Here is a 17053-nt window from a genome sequence, read left to right as displayed (position 1 = left end):
CCTTGGCTACTAGCTACTACAAACGTTAGACATTTTCATCTTTCACGCATATATGACAAAATCCCACAATTTTGTATGTTTCACACACATCCATGTGGTTTTATGGAAAAAATATGAATGAGGTCCTAACATGTAAGTTAATCGTACAACATTATAAAACATTTTTAACCCAGAGGCTTATGGATTTGTCAAATAGCAGTAATGTGGGCTACCATTATCTTTATAGGTGGCGCACACTGCTAAAGCAGTGGGGAAGCAGGTAGCCTAGTGGTTAGAGCGTTGGGTCAGTAACTGCAAGATCGCTAGACCTGCCCCTGAAAAAGGCAGTTAACCCACTGTTGCTAGGCCGTCATTGTAAATAAGAATTTGTTCTTAGCTGACTTGCCTAGTTAAATAAAAAATTGAAGTGGTTGACACAGCAACCATGTTTTTTAGCCTCCCTCTCTAGTCAAGCTTTTTTTCTTGAGAAAAAAAAACGATCACTGCTAGATTCAAAACGCACGTGACGAAGTGGATGAAACCACATAGCTTAGGCTACTAATGATAGCCTAGTCTCCTCGCCAGGAGAGGGCGTAATCACCCTATGGGTATGCTCCACCATGCTTTCGCCTCCCCGGCCTGGAAGCCGAGGCTACATATGGAATTAAGGGGGTCAATTGGGTTCATCATGAATTGAAGTGTACCATAAGAAGTAATTCACCATCCGATAGTCGCATATGCATTAGCAGGTTATAACAATGCGGACACTATCTGATGTGAATGGTTATATTGTTGATTGGAGTTCCTATAGTAACCTACAGAAAAGGATCAGAGTTAGATTACTTTGTCAACGTAGTAATTCACCATCCGATACGAATACAGCCAAGTGTTTTCCAACATTTAGACTGTCGATTCGATTTGCGATAAACCTCTAATAACTGCAATACTGCCATCAGTAGGATGATGGGAGTGCAACCTATACTACTACCGTGCACTTTGTGACGCTCATCCTCGAGGCATAACGCATGTGACAAAGCAGGTGATTATAAAATTGCATATAAAGCATTGTAGTCCTACATTTAGGTGTACACGTCCATGTAATATAGCATATGCAATATGATTAGGCAATTGCAGTGTGTTTGTGTACCAAGGCTGAAAGAGGTCGCTCCTTAATAACTGTATTATTAATCTTCTGTCATCTGTAGGCTACGTCCCGTTTCCCACACACTAACACAATATACGTATATCCACATTTCAAATGGGAGGGAAAAACATGTGTGATTGCCACAATCACGTTTACTAGGCACTTTACAGAGAGCAATTTGACCAGTCAGTCAAATACATGGGATAGTGAACGTGCAGTTGGACTGAGGTATGAACAAATATTGGAAGTCCAAGTAAACCTGCGATTTTAATTGGCTAAAACGCATTGAGCCAGAGAAACTTTAAAATGGTTGCTTATGTTCATGGGGACAAGTATGGCCCCCGATGTCCTCAATCTGCCATGTCTGGTTTGAATGACAACCTACATGCAATTAATAACAATCTGTACTAATGGGCATCACACAACCTATTTTGTGGAGGAAATAATCTAGTTTTACTAACAAGAAAGTCAGAATACATCGAAAACCAATGTAACGGTCTTATTTTAACAAGGTGTTACACAAACAAAAGGGTCAAGGTGTTTGAGACTTCAATACAAGTTTATGATAAAATTCTGATGAAAACTTCATTATCGATCAATACAAAGTAGGGAAGAGAGTAGGCCAATCCAAATGTAAGGATTAAATAAACAAAAAAAGGTAGAAAGAATGCATTCGTCACCATTGTGTAAAACAAAGAAAGATTATCCAACATCTGACTAAAATATCAAATCAGGTACAACTTGGCAGTCTCTGGTTCCACAAAAATACATTCACAATAATTAAAAAAACACGCTGATCTACTTGAACAACCGCTTCGCCGGGGAACAGTGTCGGGGTAGAAACACCAGGTAGAAAAGTCTGAAGCCCGGTCTTCTTGAAGTAGATTTACTTTGAAGGAAAAAAAACAGGAAACAAAAAAACAACTTCCTTTACCACAGGCGTTTGGAGCCAGAGAAAAAAAAGAACAATTGGACACAGGTTGAGGAGCAGTGGTCGTGGAGACCACCTCAGCTACGGCAGGGATTCTGATGTGCTGCAATTCAGTGTGTGTGAGATGGTGGACTCAGTAGATTCGGCCTCGGCTCCTGCCTCCCCTGCCTCCGAAGCCTCGTCCCCGGCCTCCCCTGAAGCCTCCGCGCTGCTCTGGAATCACAACAGACAGGAGGTCAGTATAAGGACTCATCATTAGGGCCATGAGTTTTTCCGCACTGCTTGACCTGGCCAGGAAAGACTGGGCCCTAGTTTGAGTAATTTAGCATGTTTGAGGGGAGAAAACACGATGGCAATGTGGTATATCTCAAACAGCCTGTAAAAAGTAAGAAATAAATTGGGTTACATGGCCAGGGGGGAAAAAAACTACTGCCCAGACTCATAATGTATTAAAGCTAAAAGGCCCAGCGCAGGCATTTCTCAATATCAAATCATTTCTGGGTAACAATGAAATACCTTACTGTAATAGTTCTCCACTCAACTGGTCAAAAAGAAAGAAAAATTACTTAAAACGAAACTATTTCTCAAGCAAGAATTTTGTTTGGACTGAGGGAGTTCTATTAACCTGAGGTGCGGTGCACCGTCTATGGGCCGTGACATGAACGGGCAAAAGGGGTGACACTGCGTTTACATGGTACGAGGTAGAAGGCAAACCAGATGTCATTGTTTTCAATGAGAGCACGACGGTAAATGCGGTTGATGCTGGCGGTGAATGCCGTCAGCTGCCAAGGTAGACGGGACTCGCCCGCCAGAGTTCAAATATTTCGACTTTTGACGTCTTCATTAGCATTGTTTTCAACCGGATGTTGATTTTCATGGTTTTGTTTACTGAAATCACCAATCGCATACCATCACGTTGGCTTGCTTTTGCCGTCATCAACTCATTCTTCCACTATGCCGACTGGTATGACGTTTTTTTGCGTCCCTAGTCTAAACGCTGCATGAGGGAGGAGCGCCCTTCTCAAATCGAACAGGAATCTGCGCAGTTCGGTTATATTGTCAACAAAGCAGCATGGTGGATTGTCCAGAAACATACAGTAGCAGTCATAAGTTTGGACACACATACTCATTCAAGGGTTTTCATTTTACATTGTAGAATAATAGTGAAGACATCACTACTATTAAATAACACATATGGAATCAGTAACCACAAAGTGTTAAATTAAATTAATTTTATATTTGAGATTCTTCAAATAGCCACCCTTTGCCTTGACCGCTTTGAACACTCTTGGCATTTTCTCAACCAGCTTCACCTGCAATGCTTTTCCAACAGTCTTGAAGAGTTCCCACATATGCTAAGCACTTGTTGGCTGCTTTTCCTTCACTCTGCAGTCCAACTCATCCCAAACCATCTCAATTGGGTTGAGGTCGGGTGATTATGGAGGCCAGGTCATTTGATGCAGCACTCCATCACTCTCCTTCTTGGTCAAATAGCCCTTACACAGCCTGGAGGTGTGTTGGGTCATTGTCCTGTTGAAAAACAAATGATAGTCCCACTAACTGCAACCAGACGGGATGATGTATCGCTGCAGAATGCTGTGGTAGCCATGCTGGTTAAGGGTGAATTGAATTCTTAATAAATCACAGACAGTGTCACAAGCAAAGCACCTCCACATCTCTTCCTCCACGAAGGGAACATGCTTCACTTACTCTGCGTCTCACAAAGACACATCGGTTGGAACTAAATATCTCAAAATTGGACTCAAACCAAAGGAGAGATCTCCACCGGTCTAATGTCCATTATTCGTGTTTCTTGGCCCAAGCAAGTATTTCCTTATTTTTGTTGTCCTTTAGTAGTGGTTTCTATGCAGCAATTTGACCATGAAGGCCTGATTCACACAGTCTCCTATTAACAGTTGATGTTGAGATGTGTCTGTTACTTGAACTCTGAAGCATTTTTTGGGGCTGCAATTTCTGAGTCTGGTAACTCTAATGAACTTATCCTCAGCAGCAGAGGTAACTCTGGGTCTTTCTTTTCCTGTGGCGGTCCTCATGAGAGCCAGTTTCATCATAGCGCTTGGTTTTTGAGACTGCACGTTCAAAGTTCTTGAAATATTCCGGATTGACTGACCTTCATGTCTTAAAGTAATGATGGACTGTCATTTCTCTTTGCTTATTTGAGATGTTCTTGACATAATATGGACTTGGTCTTTTACCAAATAGGGCTACCTTCTGTACACCACCATAACTGATTGGCTCAAACACATTGAGGAAAGAAATTCCACAAAATAACTTAAGACACCTGTTAATTGAAATGCATTCCAGGTGAATACCTCATGAAACTGGTTGAGAGAATGCCAAGACTGTGCAAAGCTGTCATCAAGGCAAAGGGCGGATACTAAGAAGAATCTCAAATATAAAATATATTCTGATTTGTTTAACACTTTTTTGGTTACTACATGATTCCATGGGTGTAATTTCATACTTTTGATGTCTTTACTATTATTCTACAATGTAGAAAAAAGTAAAATAAATAAAAACCCTGGAATGAGTAGGCGTGTCCAAACTTTTGACCGGTACTGCACATCTCTTCTCCATAAAATACATGTTTGAATTTTCAAACTAGTTTTAATTGGGAAGGTAGTCGATCAAAGGCAATCACTTTTGCGTGTGAATCCTACTCATTACCACATGTGCTCAATCTAGTCCACGTCACTTGTTGAGACCGCTTTACCGGTGCCTTTGAATGGAGCACCTGGCTCCGTTCCAAAACAAATGCATTCCCTTTTAACATGGTGCAAACTCCTCCCACCGGGGTAATCCAGGCCAGATCATCCAATCCCCTCACTGTCTGGGAGTGGTCTGCTTGAGGGACCTAATGGGAGGGATATGTAACCTGAAATCTCTCTGGCAATAATGGCTAGTTTTGGAACTCTACTAACTCCAATAACAAATAGAGCGGTAACTTAAGTTATTCAAGTATAAATCACCCATCTATTGATGGATTCTGGGTTCTGACTCCTAAAACTTGGAATAGGATTAATTATCAGGTATCCTATTGAAATATTGAGTGCTATGGGCCAGAGCTGGTATTCCCAAACTGGGGTACGCCAAATAAAAATGTGATTACATTTATTTTATTTTTTAAATCACATTTTCAAAGGATATTTTTTAAGTACTGGACAGCTTTGTAACATCAAATGGACTTTGGTAGTCGAGATGTGTTGGTGTCTGTACTGACGGCGCAAAAGACATGACAGGGATACATAGTGGAGTGGTAACGCACGTGCAAGTAGTTGCTCCCAACTCCACTTGGGTAGACTGCAGCATCCTCCGAGAGGCTCTTGCTGCCAAGGGAATGCCTGACAGCTTGAAAGACGTTTTGGACACTACAGTGAAAATTGGTTAACTTTGTTAAAGCAAGGCCCCTGAACTCTCGTGTATTTTCTGCACTATGCAATGATATGAGCAACGACCATGTAACGCTTTTACAACATACAGAAGGGCGCTGGTTATCAAGGGGCAAAGTACTGACACACTTTTTTAAATTGAGAGACGAGCTTAAAGTTCTTTACTGACCATAATTTTCACTCGTCTGACCACTTGCATGATGACGAGTTTCTCACACGACTGGCCTATCTGGGTGATGTTTCTTCTCGCCTGAATGATCTGAATCTAAGATTACAGGGACTCTCCGCAACTATATTCAATGTGTGGGACAAAATTGAGGCTATTATTAAGAAGTTGGAGCTCTTCTCTGACTGCATTAAAGGACAACACACAGGTCTTTCCATCATTGTATGATTTTTTGTGTGCAAATTAACTCAAGCTTACGGACAATGTCAAATTTGATATAGCGAAGCATCTGAGTGAGTTGGTTGAGCAATTACGCAGGTACTTTCCCAAAATGGATGACAAAAACAACTGGATTCGTTATCCCTTTCATGCCCTGCCTCCAGTCCACTTAACGATATCTGGACAAGAGAGAGCCTCATCGAAATTGCAACAAGCGGTTCTGTGAAAATTGAATTTAAAATCAGAAGCCACCGCCAGATTTCTGGATTGAGCTGCACTCAGATAATCCTGCCTTTGCAAATCGCGCTGTTAAAACACTGATGCCCTTTGCAACCACGTACCTATGTGAGAGTGGATTCTCGGCCCTCACTAGCATGAAAATGTAATCCAGGCACAGATTGTGTGTGGAAAATGACAGACTCTCTCCAATACAACCCAACATTGCAGAGTTATGTGCATCCTTTCAAGCACACCCTTCTCATTAACCTGTGGTGAGTTATTCACAATTTGATTAACAAATAAAGTTTTATATGCAATATGGCTAAATAAAGAGCAAAATTATTGATTATATTATTATTTGTGCACTGGTCCTATAAGAGCTCTTTGTCACTTTCCACGAGCCAGGTTGTGACAAACTCACTCATTCTTATGTATAATAAATGTATCGTATAGTGTGTGTGTGGCAGGCTTACAATGATGGCAAAAAACAACATTTGAGAGTAGCACCAGGGTCAGCGCAGAGGGGGTACGCAGCAGGAGGTTGAATGTTTGAAGTGGTACGGGACTATAAAACGTTTGGGAACCACTGGTATAGAGTGTCTACACCAGAAGTTAATGGTTATCTGTAGGAGGAAGGTTTATGGTGTGTGCAATTAAGCTTGGAATGTACTGAGTGTAGGGAAAATGATCACGTGGCAGGCACTCATATGGGTAAAGAACCGTGGATTAGTGATGAAGAGGTCAGGTCACGTTAAGGGAGAAGGAACAGTTTATTACCCGCGTCACTTCATTTCCTGCCTAGCAACAGAGACGTAGTGTTTAGAGAGGAGGAGATTCCACCCCAACTTGGGATATATATATATACACCGCCACTATTGGAAATGTGTCTTTGTCTGTTCAGCTGTTCAACCCTTTGGGATGCATAAACTTAGTTTAAGCTTTCATAGTGTCCGTCGAGTTCTTACTCTGATATTTCAAACCTAACACCATATATAGCATTCATTTTTAAAATTTTTATATCTGTATCCATATTGTCTATGAGTTTCTAGTGGATAAATCACATGGTTCAAGAGAACATTGCCTAATTAATGAAAAAAAAGCATCTCATCAACAACGGCATTATTTTCAATTAACTCTGCAACACTTTAGTAAAATAGAATGTTTTACAGCTACGCCATTCTATTGTCATTCTAAAAATCACCTTATTTGATATGTTTTCCATGTGATACAGCCCACACAGAGGGCCAGAGATAATTAGACAACTGTGATCATTGGAATTGCCCAAAAGGCCACTAAACTTAAAAGAAACTTGAGTCACCAAAATTCTAGTCATTTACTGGTCAACTTTGAAAGTTTCCAGTAATATACCCTCCCGTTGCAACCCTAGGCACAATGCAAGGTGGAAGTGAACAATATCCACCACACACAATGGATAGAAACAGTAGGCACCAAACATGTTTACAGTTCAGTAATTGACTCATACCCAGAGTGATTAAGTTACACCAAGTGCAGTCGACTAAGGTAGGTGAGACCAAACAAGAAAACCCAGATACAATGTCCGTGCAACGTTCTACTGTTTAACATGCTACCCAAGTGCCACCCTCACCGTTGGTGAAGTTGCCAATGGTGGCGCTGTACTTGCCGCTGGGCGGGTTGTATATCTGCCGCGCGTTCCTTCGGGGCAGTGGGGGGGACAGCAGCTTTTTCATGGTACTGCCTGTGCCCATCTCCTCCCCGGATGGGCGCTTCAGTCTGTGATGGACACAGAAGGCAAAGGTCACAGGGTTACATAGAGGTCAGTTGGGGGTTATAACGCTAACACTACTGTTGCGCTTGCAGTCTTGTCTGACTAGGTGCTTGTACTGAGAAGTTGCTAGTTTCCTTACATTGATGTGGCCAGGTCAGTTCAACCACAAATTAACATTAAAAGGGACATTGTACTCAAACATCAACTTTTGTCAGATGTTTCCCCACACCATCCACAAAATCTGGACACTACATTGTACTCATAACTTTCCTTTCTTTTAGATTGCGGCATAGAGATGGATTTACATAAGATGGCCTGGGATGTAAACTCATCGACTACTTTCGAGGTCTGAACATTCTGGATTTTAGAGTGTAAGGTTAATAACACTCCATCAGAAACCAGGTATTCTCGGTCACCAGGTAACCCGTGACAACATGAGAGGCTTACGTTACAGCCTCAGCCTTCTGGACAGGCCTCCAGGACAGAGTGACCGTGCTCTTGTACGACGGTGGGTTGTGGAAGAGATCCTGCAGAGAAAGGGGAACAGTAAGGATAACGTAAGAGACGCAACTAGCTACGTAGGGCCGGGACCCAGTGTCTCTCAGGGGTCGGAACCCAGTGTTGTAACACATTGAATATGAACGTCTCACCTTGATCAGAACGTTGATGTTGTTAGTGATCTTCAGAGCCACCACTTTGATCTTGTTCTAAGAGGGACGACAACAAAACTATTGCACTAGAACGGAAGGAACGCACGGTTAACAAGGTCTACAGAGACCTGATTAAATCCGCGCGATTCTTTGCGGCTTGTGAGATACCGTCAAGAGGAAACAAAGCAAGTTCTCGCTCAGAGAGCCAAAACAGCCGGTGAGACGATACATACCTCGTCGGTCTTCAGTGCATCTCCCGTCTTGCCTTGAAGGGCTACTCGCAGCTGGCGAATGTATACCTGCAACCCTCTGGCAAAGTACTGTAACCTGAAGGTGGGAGAGAAGACAAAGTAGGGTTAAAGTGACTGAAGAAACAAGATGACTAACATTACTGGCATCCAGACTCTACAGTGGAGACCAGGGCCTAAAATTTACTTTTTGGTCCACCAGACACTGTGGCAGGTAGATTACATACAATTACCAGCCAAAATATTTTACCCCCACAATTACATTAAAAATAAAACACATGATCATGCTTTGTAATGTTTCTAAAACAAGAAATGTATTAGTAAGAAGTAATGCGGAATATTGCTCCATTTCATTTCATTTTTTGTGACCCGAGTTTGTCAAAATAGAGAAACCGTTCAGCTAGCCCTTGAAGGGCGGGAGGTTACCGTGGTAACGGGGCTAAGATTTGGGATCTGAATAGGCTAGGGCGTCTATTCGCCACCAGTTGAAGCAGCAGAATCAAGCTAATGTTGAAAAACAGCAGCTTGTGAACAAAAAGTTAAATTGCCAAGAAACTCAAGGACAAAGTCTCACTTTTAAGTAGGGCTGACCCCATTTGGTCGACAGGCTGTTGGTCGACCGAGATTTCTTCAGTCGAGCAGTAGCAACAAAAAAATATATAATCTATAAATACATTTAATCGCATGGTGTATAAGACACCTGTCTGATTTACGCCTGTCTGAGTGGACAGATCCACTGTGGAGGCTAAGACATGTCCTATTAAAAATTGTATATAGTTATGGTGCAACACTAATCAAAATGATATTTAACAAATGCGCCTTCTCCCTCGTTGGATAGCGGTCGCTGTCCGCGGTTCTGAATCGCATCAGTGTGCTGCTGAATTGCCACCGTTTCCCAGACCATGTTGCTACGTGCATAACAGAAAGGTTAAACCAGCATATTGGTGGAGCACAATGCCACGGAGGAAGCAGCAGAATGAGGTGAGAAAACAGCCCTTGCCTTGTCTAAGACAAGTGAGGAGAGGAACCCAACGTAACTAGGTCTATAATCAATAGCCTAACTGTTAAACGGGCCTGGCTTCGTAGATCATCGATATGTCTACAGAAAGAAGACAGATCCTGCATATGTTGCCTGTTTGCGTGTTTGTATAGCCTACTGATTCCGTGAGCACCAAGCCTCGCGCAACATGTCAACTAAACAATTGTTTTTCATATTTGCTTAAAGACTTTACACTTTTGTTAGAACAGCCTCGAAGGTATTATTGATTTTTTTTTTTTAATTGACCCTATTTAATGCAACCCTTGCTGTTAATAGATTGCAAAGCAGCATACAACTGACCCAAACGTTTGGAAATGATAACTGTCATCCATAGCGTTAAAATGCATCTCAAGTGCAATTGCACTGTTCAGCTCACATCTGAAAGCTGGGGGGGGGGTATTTAGGACATACTGCGGATCGCTAAAATATCCTAACGTTTATGATCACACTTCCTCAACTCAAACATTACGGCGACACTATAGGAAAGAAAGGTTTAGAAACTTGGGAACCAAGCTCGAGTTATCAGTGTGACCCTACCACACAGACATGTTGATATACTATCGTCACGCCTAAAATAAAAACCTCCAGGCTTTAGTCATAAGTCAATTTATTGGGGGCAAAAATAATTACAGGGGGCAGTTTGGGGGAAAAAATAATCCTGTCCAAATCGTCCTTCTTGAACGACGGTCATTCTGGAGTAGTCCCGTGCAAATAGGTCATGCGCATGCGATGCATACATTCATCACGTAAAGAGAGCAAGGGTTGAGGGAATAGGGAATGTTTTTCCTAAACAAATTAGGGATTTCGGTAAAATAACTTTTACGTCAGAAATGGCTGTAAATATGTTGCAGATTCACCCACACAGACAGCGCGATAAACACTGATGATCTGTAGCCTCCCTCTACCTGATCTTGAAGTCTTTGAGGCGCTCTGCATTGATCTTTTCGATGAGGAAGTCGGGCAGCTTCTTGCCCAGCTGGTGGAAGCTGAAGAGTAGACACTCCACGTAGCTGAACTGCAGCTTGGGTTCCTCGCTCATCGTGTTCTCGCCGTTCTCGCCTTCCGCCTCCGGGGGAAGTGGCATGAACTCCTAGACACAGGGAGGAAGGGGTTGATCAGTTCGTCGTTTACCAGCCAGGACAACACGGACCGCTGCGAACATTGGCCAGGCACACCAGAGTACCTCATGGATGTTGACAAACAGTGGCGATTCAACATGGAGGATCTTCAATAAAACAAAAAAGAAAATGACGCTCAATGTTCTGTCGTAAGATGCGATAGGACGGCCGCTCGTTGGCACGGTCCGTCTTGGCCATTAGCCTTTAACCAGTCTAAAACCAAATGAACATGTCCTGGTCAACTCCTAACCACTATCCCTCGATAGTGACATCTGAAGGTACTAGAGGGGTACACAGTATGGTGAAAGCACACTGAAGTTCATTAGAAGGCTGAGCTAGGCTGTTACTTACCAGCAGCTTCTCAAACAGCATAAGGAGGTTGGCCTCCACCTTTTCCATGTCCCCACAGAACAGACTCATCTCAGCAAGCAGCTTTAGCACCTGCACACACACCACATGTCAATGACAATGCTATTATCCTGGCATGTTGGCGCCAACATGGAGGACTGGTTGCCTGAACTCTGTATGGTTGGTACAGGGGAGGGCGGTAACTGACCTCCTGCTGAATGTCCAGCTCTGCCACGGGACTGGTCAGGGTGCTGAGGTTGGGCAGGACATGGTCACAGAAGTAGGTCACAAAGCGGGAAGAATGGACATTTTTCTGGAAGGGTAAAAAAGTTTAAGTCTCAGAAGAAAACAAGTTCTAAGGGGTGGAGGGGGGTTATCTACTTGATGTGGTTGGTCAAATCAGTTCAGAACCTTGACCAACAAACATGCAGAAATAGGAAAGAAGTAACAATGGGACGTAATGGCACAAACAAACGCAGGGTTCTTATTACGAGAGTAATTAGCCATTTGCAAAAAATTGACAGTACGTGTGTTTGGTGATACCGTGCGTGTGTTGTGAGTGTGAGATTGCAGTTTCCTCAGTTGGTAAAAGTGTGGAGCTAGCAATGCCAAGGTCATGGGTTCAAGTCCTACAGGGGGCACACAAAATTGTTTGCACTCACTAAGTCCCGAAGTGAAGTATATTATTATGACTTGGCCTGTGTGTGTGTGTGTTATAACACACAGAGAAAAGACGGGCAGGGCCTGGCTTGTGTGATATAATGTGTGTATGCATCACTCACCGAGAAGAGGGGCAGTGCCTGGCGCGTGCACTGCAGCAAACGGTCCACAGTGTCGGGGTCGGCGGGGTTCAGCGCCTGCTCCAGGAAGGCCTGCTCCACCACCAGCTCCACCAGCTGCTGCCGCCCGTTCACCGTCTGCAGGCCCTTCAGCGCCATCAGGATGCGCATCAGCAGCACAAACTCCTCCCCTGTCACATCCTCCAGCACCTGGGGTTGGAGGGGGAAGGGTTCAGAGGTCAACGTAGGACAGAGGGCTGAGAAGTTCAGTGGGCACAAAGCAAAAACGACTAAAAACGACTAAAACGGGGAGGGACTACATGGAATCATCCAATCAGAAAGTAAGTCTCGCTTGCAAGACATTTGCTACGTTGTGCCCTAATGAACATGATCAAGGAGTCAATGTTAGGCAGACCAGTTACAAATACATCCAACACACAACTATATTACAGATCCTTCCTATGGAGATCTTCTATTCAGTTTGCCAACAATAGTAATAAAAACACATCTACTTCATCCTATTTCAGCCCTTTCACAAATTGCTCTACTAACCAGCCCCCAGCATGGAGTGTATCACTCCAGGTGATTCACTTTGATAGCTGTACCAAAGCAGAGAGATATGGAACAGACCTTCTTTGTCTCTGTGAACACATAGTCCTCCACCTCCTTGGTCATGGTGTCCTCAGGCAGTGTCTTCAGCTTGATGGAGAGGAACTTGATGGCCCTCTCCCTCACTATGTCCTCCCCCTGCAGGATCTGAGAGAAGAGGCCTCGCAGGGTAGCTGAGGCAAAGCGGAGATACAGGTTGGCTAGACAATGTACTTAGAGGCTATACAGAACTTGTGCCTTGGGAGGGGGATCTTGAGCCAAAGGGGGAATAGAAGCATGTTATGCTCACGTCAACAAACTACATCTTCTAACTCCAATCCAATGCCCATTTCCCCCCTTCTTTTGGGATTGAGGCCTGCCAAATCTCTTAAAGCGTTATGCGAGGTTCTACACAACAGATCACGTGGAATAAAGCCAGCAGCAGGTATGAAAACATCTGAGAAACAGTTCTCTCTTCGGCGAGTCTTGCATGAATACATGAAAATCAGCCACATTATCCTGCCTGCTCACTCGTGAAGTTGTCCGTCTTCTCACAATTGAAAGCCAATTCAAGCACGAGAGAAAAGAGACGCTTACCCTTTGCGTCCATCTTGAAGATCGAGACCAGCGCTGCGTTCACTTGACTGAATTCGGCCGAATCATCTGTAAGCACCAACGTAGAAGAGAGTATAACAATTGGTCCATCACTGTCACAGAGAGTACATATCTTCCATTGACACAAACTACACCATAGCATACATAATGTCCACTCCCACCATAGCATACATAATGTCCCATTAGGGGGATGGAATGTAGGAGCATCATAGCAGAGGGGTTGACCCAGGAGTGGCAATGTGAGTGGGAGAGAGAGGAGAGGGGGAGGCAGTTTCTCTCTATCCAGAAGTCTGTGAGGAAGGTCAGTAGGTATTGGGGAGTAACAGGGGGATGGGGTTCTGTTGTGAAGGCTGAGGTTGGGCTATTGTGGATTGGGAAGTGTGTTATTGGTAGAGACTAGAGGTCGACCGATTAATCAGAATGGCCGATTAATTAGGGCCGATTTCAAGTTTTCATAACAATCGTAAAACGGTATTTTTGGACCCCCCCCCTTTTTTTACACCTTTATTTAACTAGGCAAGTCAGTTAAGAACACATTCTTATTTTCAATGACGGCCAAGGAACGGTGGGTTAACTGCCTTGTTCAGGGGCAGAACGACAAATTATTACCTCGTCAGCTCGGTGATTCAATCTTGCAACCTTACAGTTAACTAGTTCAATGCTCTAACCACCTGCTTTACATTGTACTCCACGAGGAGCTTGCCTGTTATGCGAATGCAGTAAGAAGCCAAGGTAAGTTGCTAGCTAGCATTAAACTTATCTTATAAAAAACAATTAATCAATCAATCATAATCACTAGTTAACTACACACGGTTGATGATATTACTAGTTTATCTAGCGTGTCCTGGGTTGCATATAACCGATGCGCTGCGCATTCCCGAAAAAGGACTGTTGTTGCTCCAACGTGTACCTAACCATAAACATCAATGCCTTTCTTAAAATCAATACACAGAAGTATATATTTTTTAACCCTGCATATTTAGCTAAAAGAAATCCAGGTTAGCAATATTAACCAGGTGAAATTGTGTCACTTCTCTTGCGTTCATTGCACGCAGAGTCAGGGTATATGCAACAGCTTGGGCCGCATGGCTCGTTGCGAACTAATTTGCCAGAATTTTACGTAATTATGACACAACATTGAAGGTTGTGCAATGTAACAGGAATATTTAGACTTATGGATAGGAATATTTAGACTTATGGATGCCACCCGTTAGATAAAATACGGAACGTTTCCGTATATCACTGAAAGAATAAACGTTTTGTTTTCGAGATGATAGTTTCCGGATTTGACCATATTAATGACCTAAGGCTCGTATTTCTGTGTGTTATTATGTTATAATTAAGTCTATGATTTGATAGAGCAGTCTGACTGAGCGATGGTAGGCACCGGCAGGCTCGTAAGCATTCATTCAAACAGCACTTTTGTGCGTTTTGCCAGCAGCTCTCCGCAATGCTTCAAGCATTGAGCTGTTTATGACTTCAAGCCTATCAACTCCCGAGATTAGGCTGGTGTAACCGATGTGAAATGTCTAGCTAGTTAGCGGGGTGCGCGCTAATAGCGTTTCAAACGTCACTCGCTCTGAGACTTGGAGTAGTTGTTGCCCTTGCTCTGCATGGGTAACGCTGCTTCGAGGGTGGCTGTTGTCGATGTGTTCCTGGTTCGAGCCCAGTTAGGAGCGAGGAGAGGGACGGAAGCCTGTTATATTGCTGAGGATAGGAGGACATTTTTCTGTGAGCTGGCCAAGTTGGGTGTAACCAAATGTTCGCTTGTAACAGTTTTGGGTTCAAATGACAGGCAGAGTGAAATACCAAGGAAGTTGTGGTTTCTCCATTCCATCGGCCTGCATCTACGGGTGTGAGACTATTAGATAATGGAATGTGTCATTTGAACGCCAACCTGAGAAAGGCAGCAATACGGAACGCAGCGTATTTCCCGGGAAACGTACAAGAAGTAGTAGTCTAGGTGGGTTAGCTCAAGAGTACTGTACCGGTCTGGAGAAGCTGGGTGAGGATATCTGCTACCCTGACGATGTTCTCCCCGGCTGCAAAACGGGGGAGCTCTTTGATGGCCTGCCTCCGAATCTACAGGAGGAAGGAAGAAGAAAAACTAACAGGTGAAAAATAGTGTGACTACTCCGACCAGGCATTATACAAGTACACTTCTACATTGATTGATTTCTCAAATCTAACTAGTTTTTTTATGTTTCAAGTGTGTATAGTGGTATATGCATGTTATATTTTGTCAACTCCATTGTGCACAATGGTATTTTCCAAATGGAAATTATAGTACCACTGACAAAATCCTTACCGAGACATCTTCATCCTCACAAAGGTCAAGCTGAGCATTGATTGCAGCATCTGCCAGCTCTGGGAAACTGCTGAAGAATTTGGGAATGAACTGTGCAGCCAAGCGCTTCTCCTTGGGACCCCCCTTCACCCCATCAAGGATCACCTGATAGGCATATTTGTGCTGGAGAAGAGATGGAAACAAATTGATACATTCACAAGTTTGTAATGCATGACACCACTGTCCAACATGAATTTCAAGAGCTTCCAGTGATTTGGTCAAAAGTGTTGAGTAGAGGACTAGAAAACAGAGTTCTGCCAAACAAGCATGCAATGTTTGAAGCCAATGGCATAATAGTTAGCTAGTTGCCAGCAATAGTAACTAGCGCTGGATGTTGGTGGCATTTTAATTGAGAGGGACGAACTCGTGGTAATGGCTGGAGCGGAATGGTATCAAATACATCGAAAACACATGGTTTCCATGCGTTTGAGGCCATGCCATTCGCTCCGGCAATTATTATAAGCCGTCCTCCCCTCAGCTGCTTCCTGAGCCAGTTAGCCTTTGAGTTTTACATTGTAAATCTTACCAACATGACAAGTTGCCAGTCATGGCTTAAGTACCTTTTCGGCAGCAGCTGTGCGTGGGAATCAACATCAACTCATATTGGCCAGCTACAGTACTTAGTTAGCTATCACCTAAAACCGTCGTTAAAGTTGTTCGCACATAACTAACTACTGTAGCTAGCGTAGTTCCATGACCGAGCTAGCTTGCAAGCTAAACTAAAAACGCCGGGAAACGTTAACTGAAATGAAGCAGGATTAACGTTAGCTAACGTTACCTAGCTAGTTAGGCCTCTTTTAGCTAGTTAGCAAGCTAACAATTGTTAGCATGTCCAGACAATGCGGGCTATGTAGCCAATACGTTGGCGTAACTTTCACATTAACTTCCACTGCTGATATACTTGATATGAAAATGTACCTATTCTGTAAGATATTTCAATTAGCTAGCCAGTCATCTGATGCTTACCTGGCTCAGGTCCTCTGGCTTAGCATCGGCAAGGATCCCATAGTTACGATACAGCTCCTCGATAGTGACCGCCATCAGCGTGCGTCGGACTGGTTGTTGTCGAAATGAGAACGCCACCAACAATATTCCACAGATATGACTTTCAATTCGCCACCTTTAGTATAGAATTTCTCCAAACATAAGCAACACTACGTTCTGGTAGTACTGTGTATTGGAAAAGGGGATGGGGAGAGGAAATTTCTAGTAAGCTCGCTGTGAACGAAACCCCGCTGTCCGTTCCTTTACTTCCAAAATTAACATCAGGAAGAACGTTAATGCGCATGGGCCCGCTTCAAACAACATCCACGTTCTGCAATGTTAATCTTCATCATATTCCCTAAAATACTGTTGTTTACATTTTACGAGTGCCGAGTGAAGTAATCAATTTGATAGCAAACACATATCCTATACATAAAGTAGGGATACTGGCCCGTTCATTTACTTAATTATTTATTGGCACAGCTTCTTTTTTATTTTATTTAACCAGGCAAGTCAGTTAAG

General features: G+C 43.3%; 1 protein-coding gene across 1 annotated transcript; it reads right to left on the bottom strand.

Moving 5' to 3' along the window:
- Nucleotides 1-1607: 1607 nt before the first annotated feature.
- Nucleotides 1608-16866, bottom strand: LOC139530327 (apoptosis inhibitor 5-like). Its single transcript, XM_071326625.1, has 14 exons — nt 16514-16866; nt 15509-15670; nt 15189-15282; nt 13183-13248; nt 12628-12779; nt 12001-12207; nt 11427-11531; nt 11222-11311; nt 10658-10842; nt 8699-8792; nt 8466-8522; nt 8263-8342; nt 7675-7820; nt 1608-2267 (listed from the first exon to the last, which is right to left on the bottom strand). The coding sequence occupies exons 1-14, from the start codon at nt 16586-16588 to the stop codon at nt 2188-2190; spliced, it is 1593 nt and encodes a 530-aa protein (XP_071182726.1). The 5' UTR covers nt 16589-16866; the 3' UTR covers nt 1608-2187.
- Nucleotides 16867-17053: the final 187 nt, after the last annotated feature.

Source organism: Salvelinus alpinus, chromosome 9 (assembly GCF_045679555.1).
Source record: "Salvelinus alpinus chromosome 9, SLU_Salpinus.1, whole genome shotgun sequence".
Lineage (NCBI taxonomy): Eukaryota > Metazoa > Chordata > Actinopteri > Salmoniformes > Salmonidae > Salvelinus > Salvelinus alpinus.
Note: the sequence above shows the minus strand (reverse complement) of the source record. Positions and strands in the feature narration are given on the sequence as shown.

What these genes read in the sequence shown, in the direction of transcription:
- LOC139530327 (XM_071326625.1), bottom strand. Translation starts at nt 16,588, where the DNA reads ATGGCGGTCACTATCGAGGAGCTGTATCGTAACTATGGGATCCTTGCC. An exon ending in GTGAGGATGAAGATGTCTCG is followed by an intron (nt 15,283 to 15,508) that starts GTAAGGATTTTG and finishes TTCCTCCTGTAG; the next exon opens with ATTCGGAGGCAGGCCATCAA. An exon ending in CTTCAAGATGGACGCAAAGG is followed by an intron (nt 12,780 to 13,182) that starts GTAAGCGTCTCT and finishes GCTTTGCCTCAG; the next exon opens with CTACCCTGCGAGGCCTCTTC.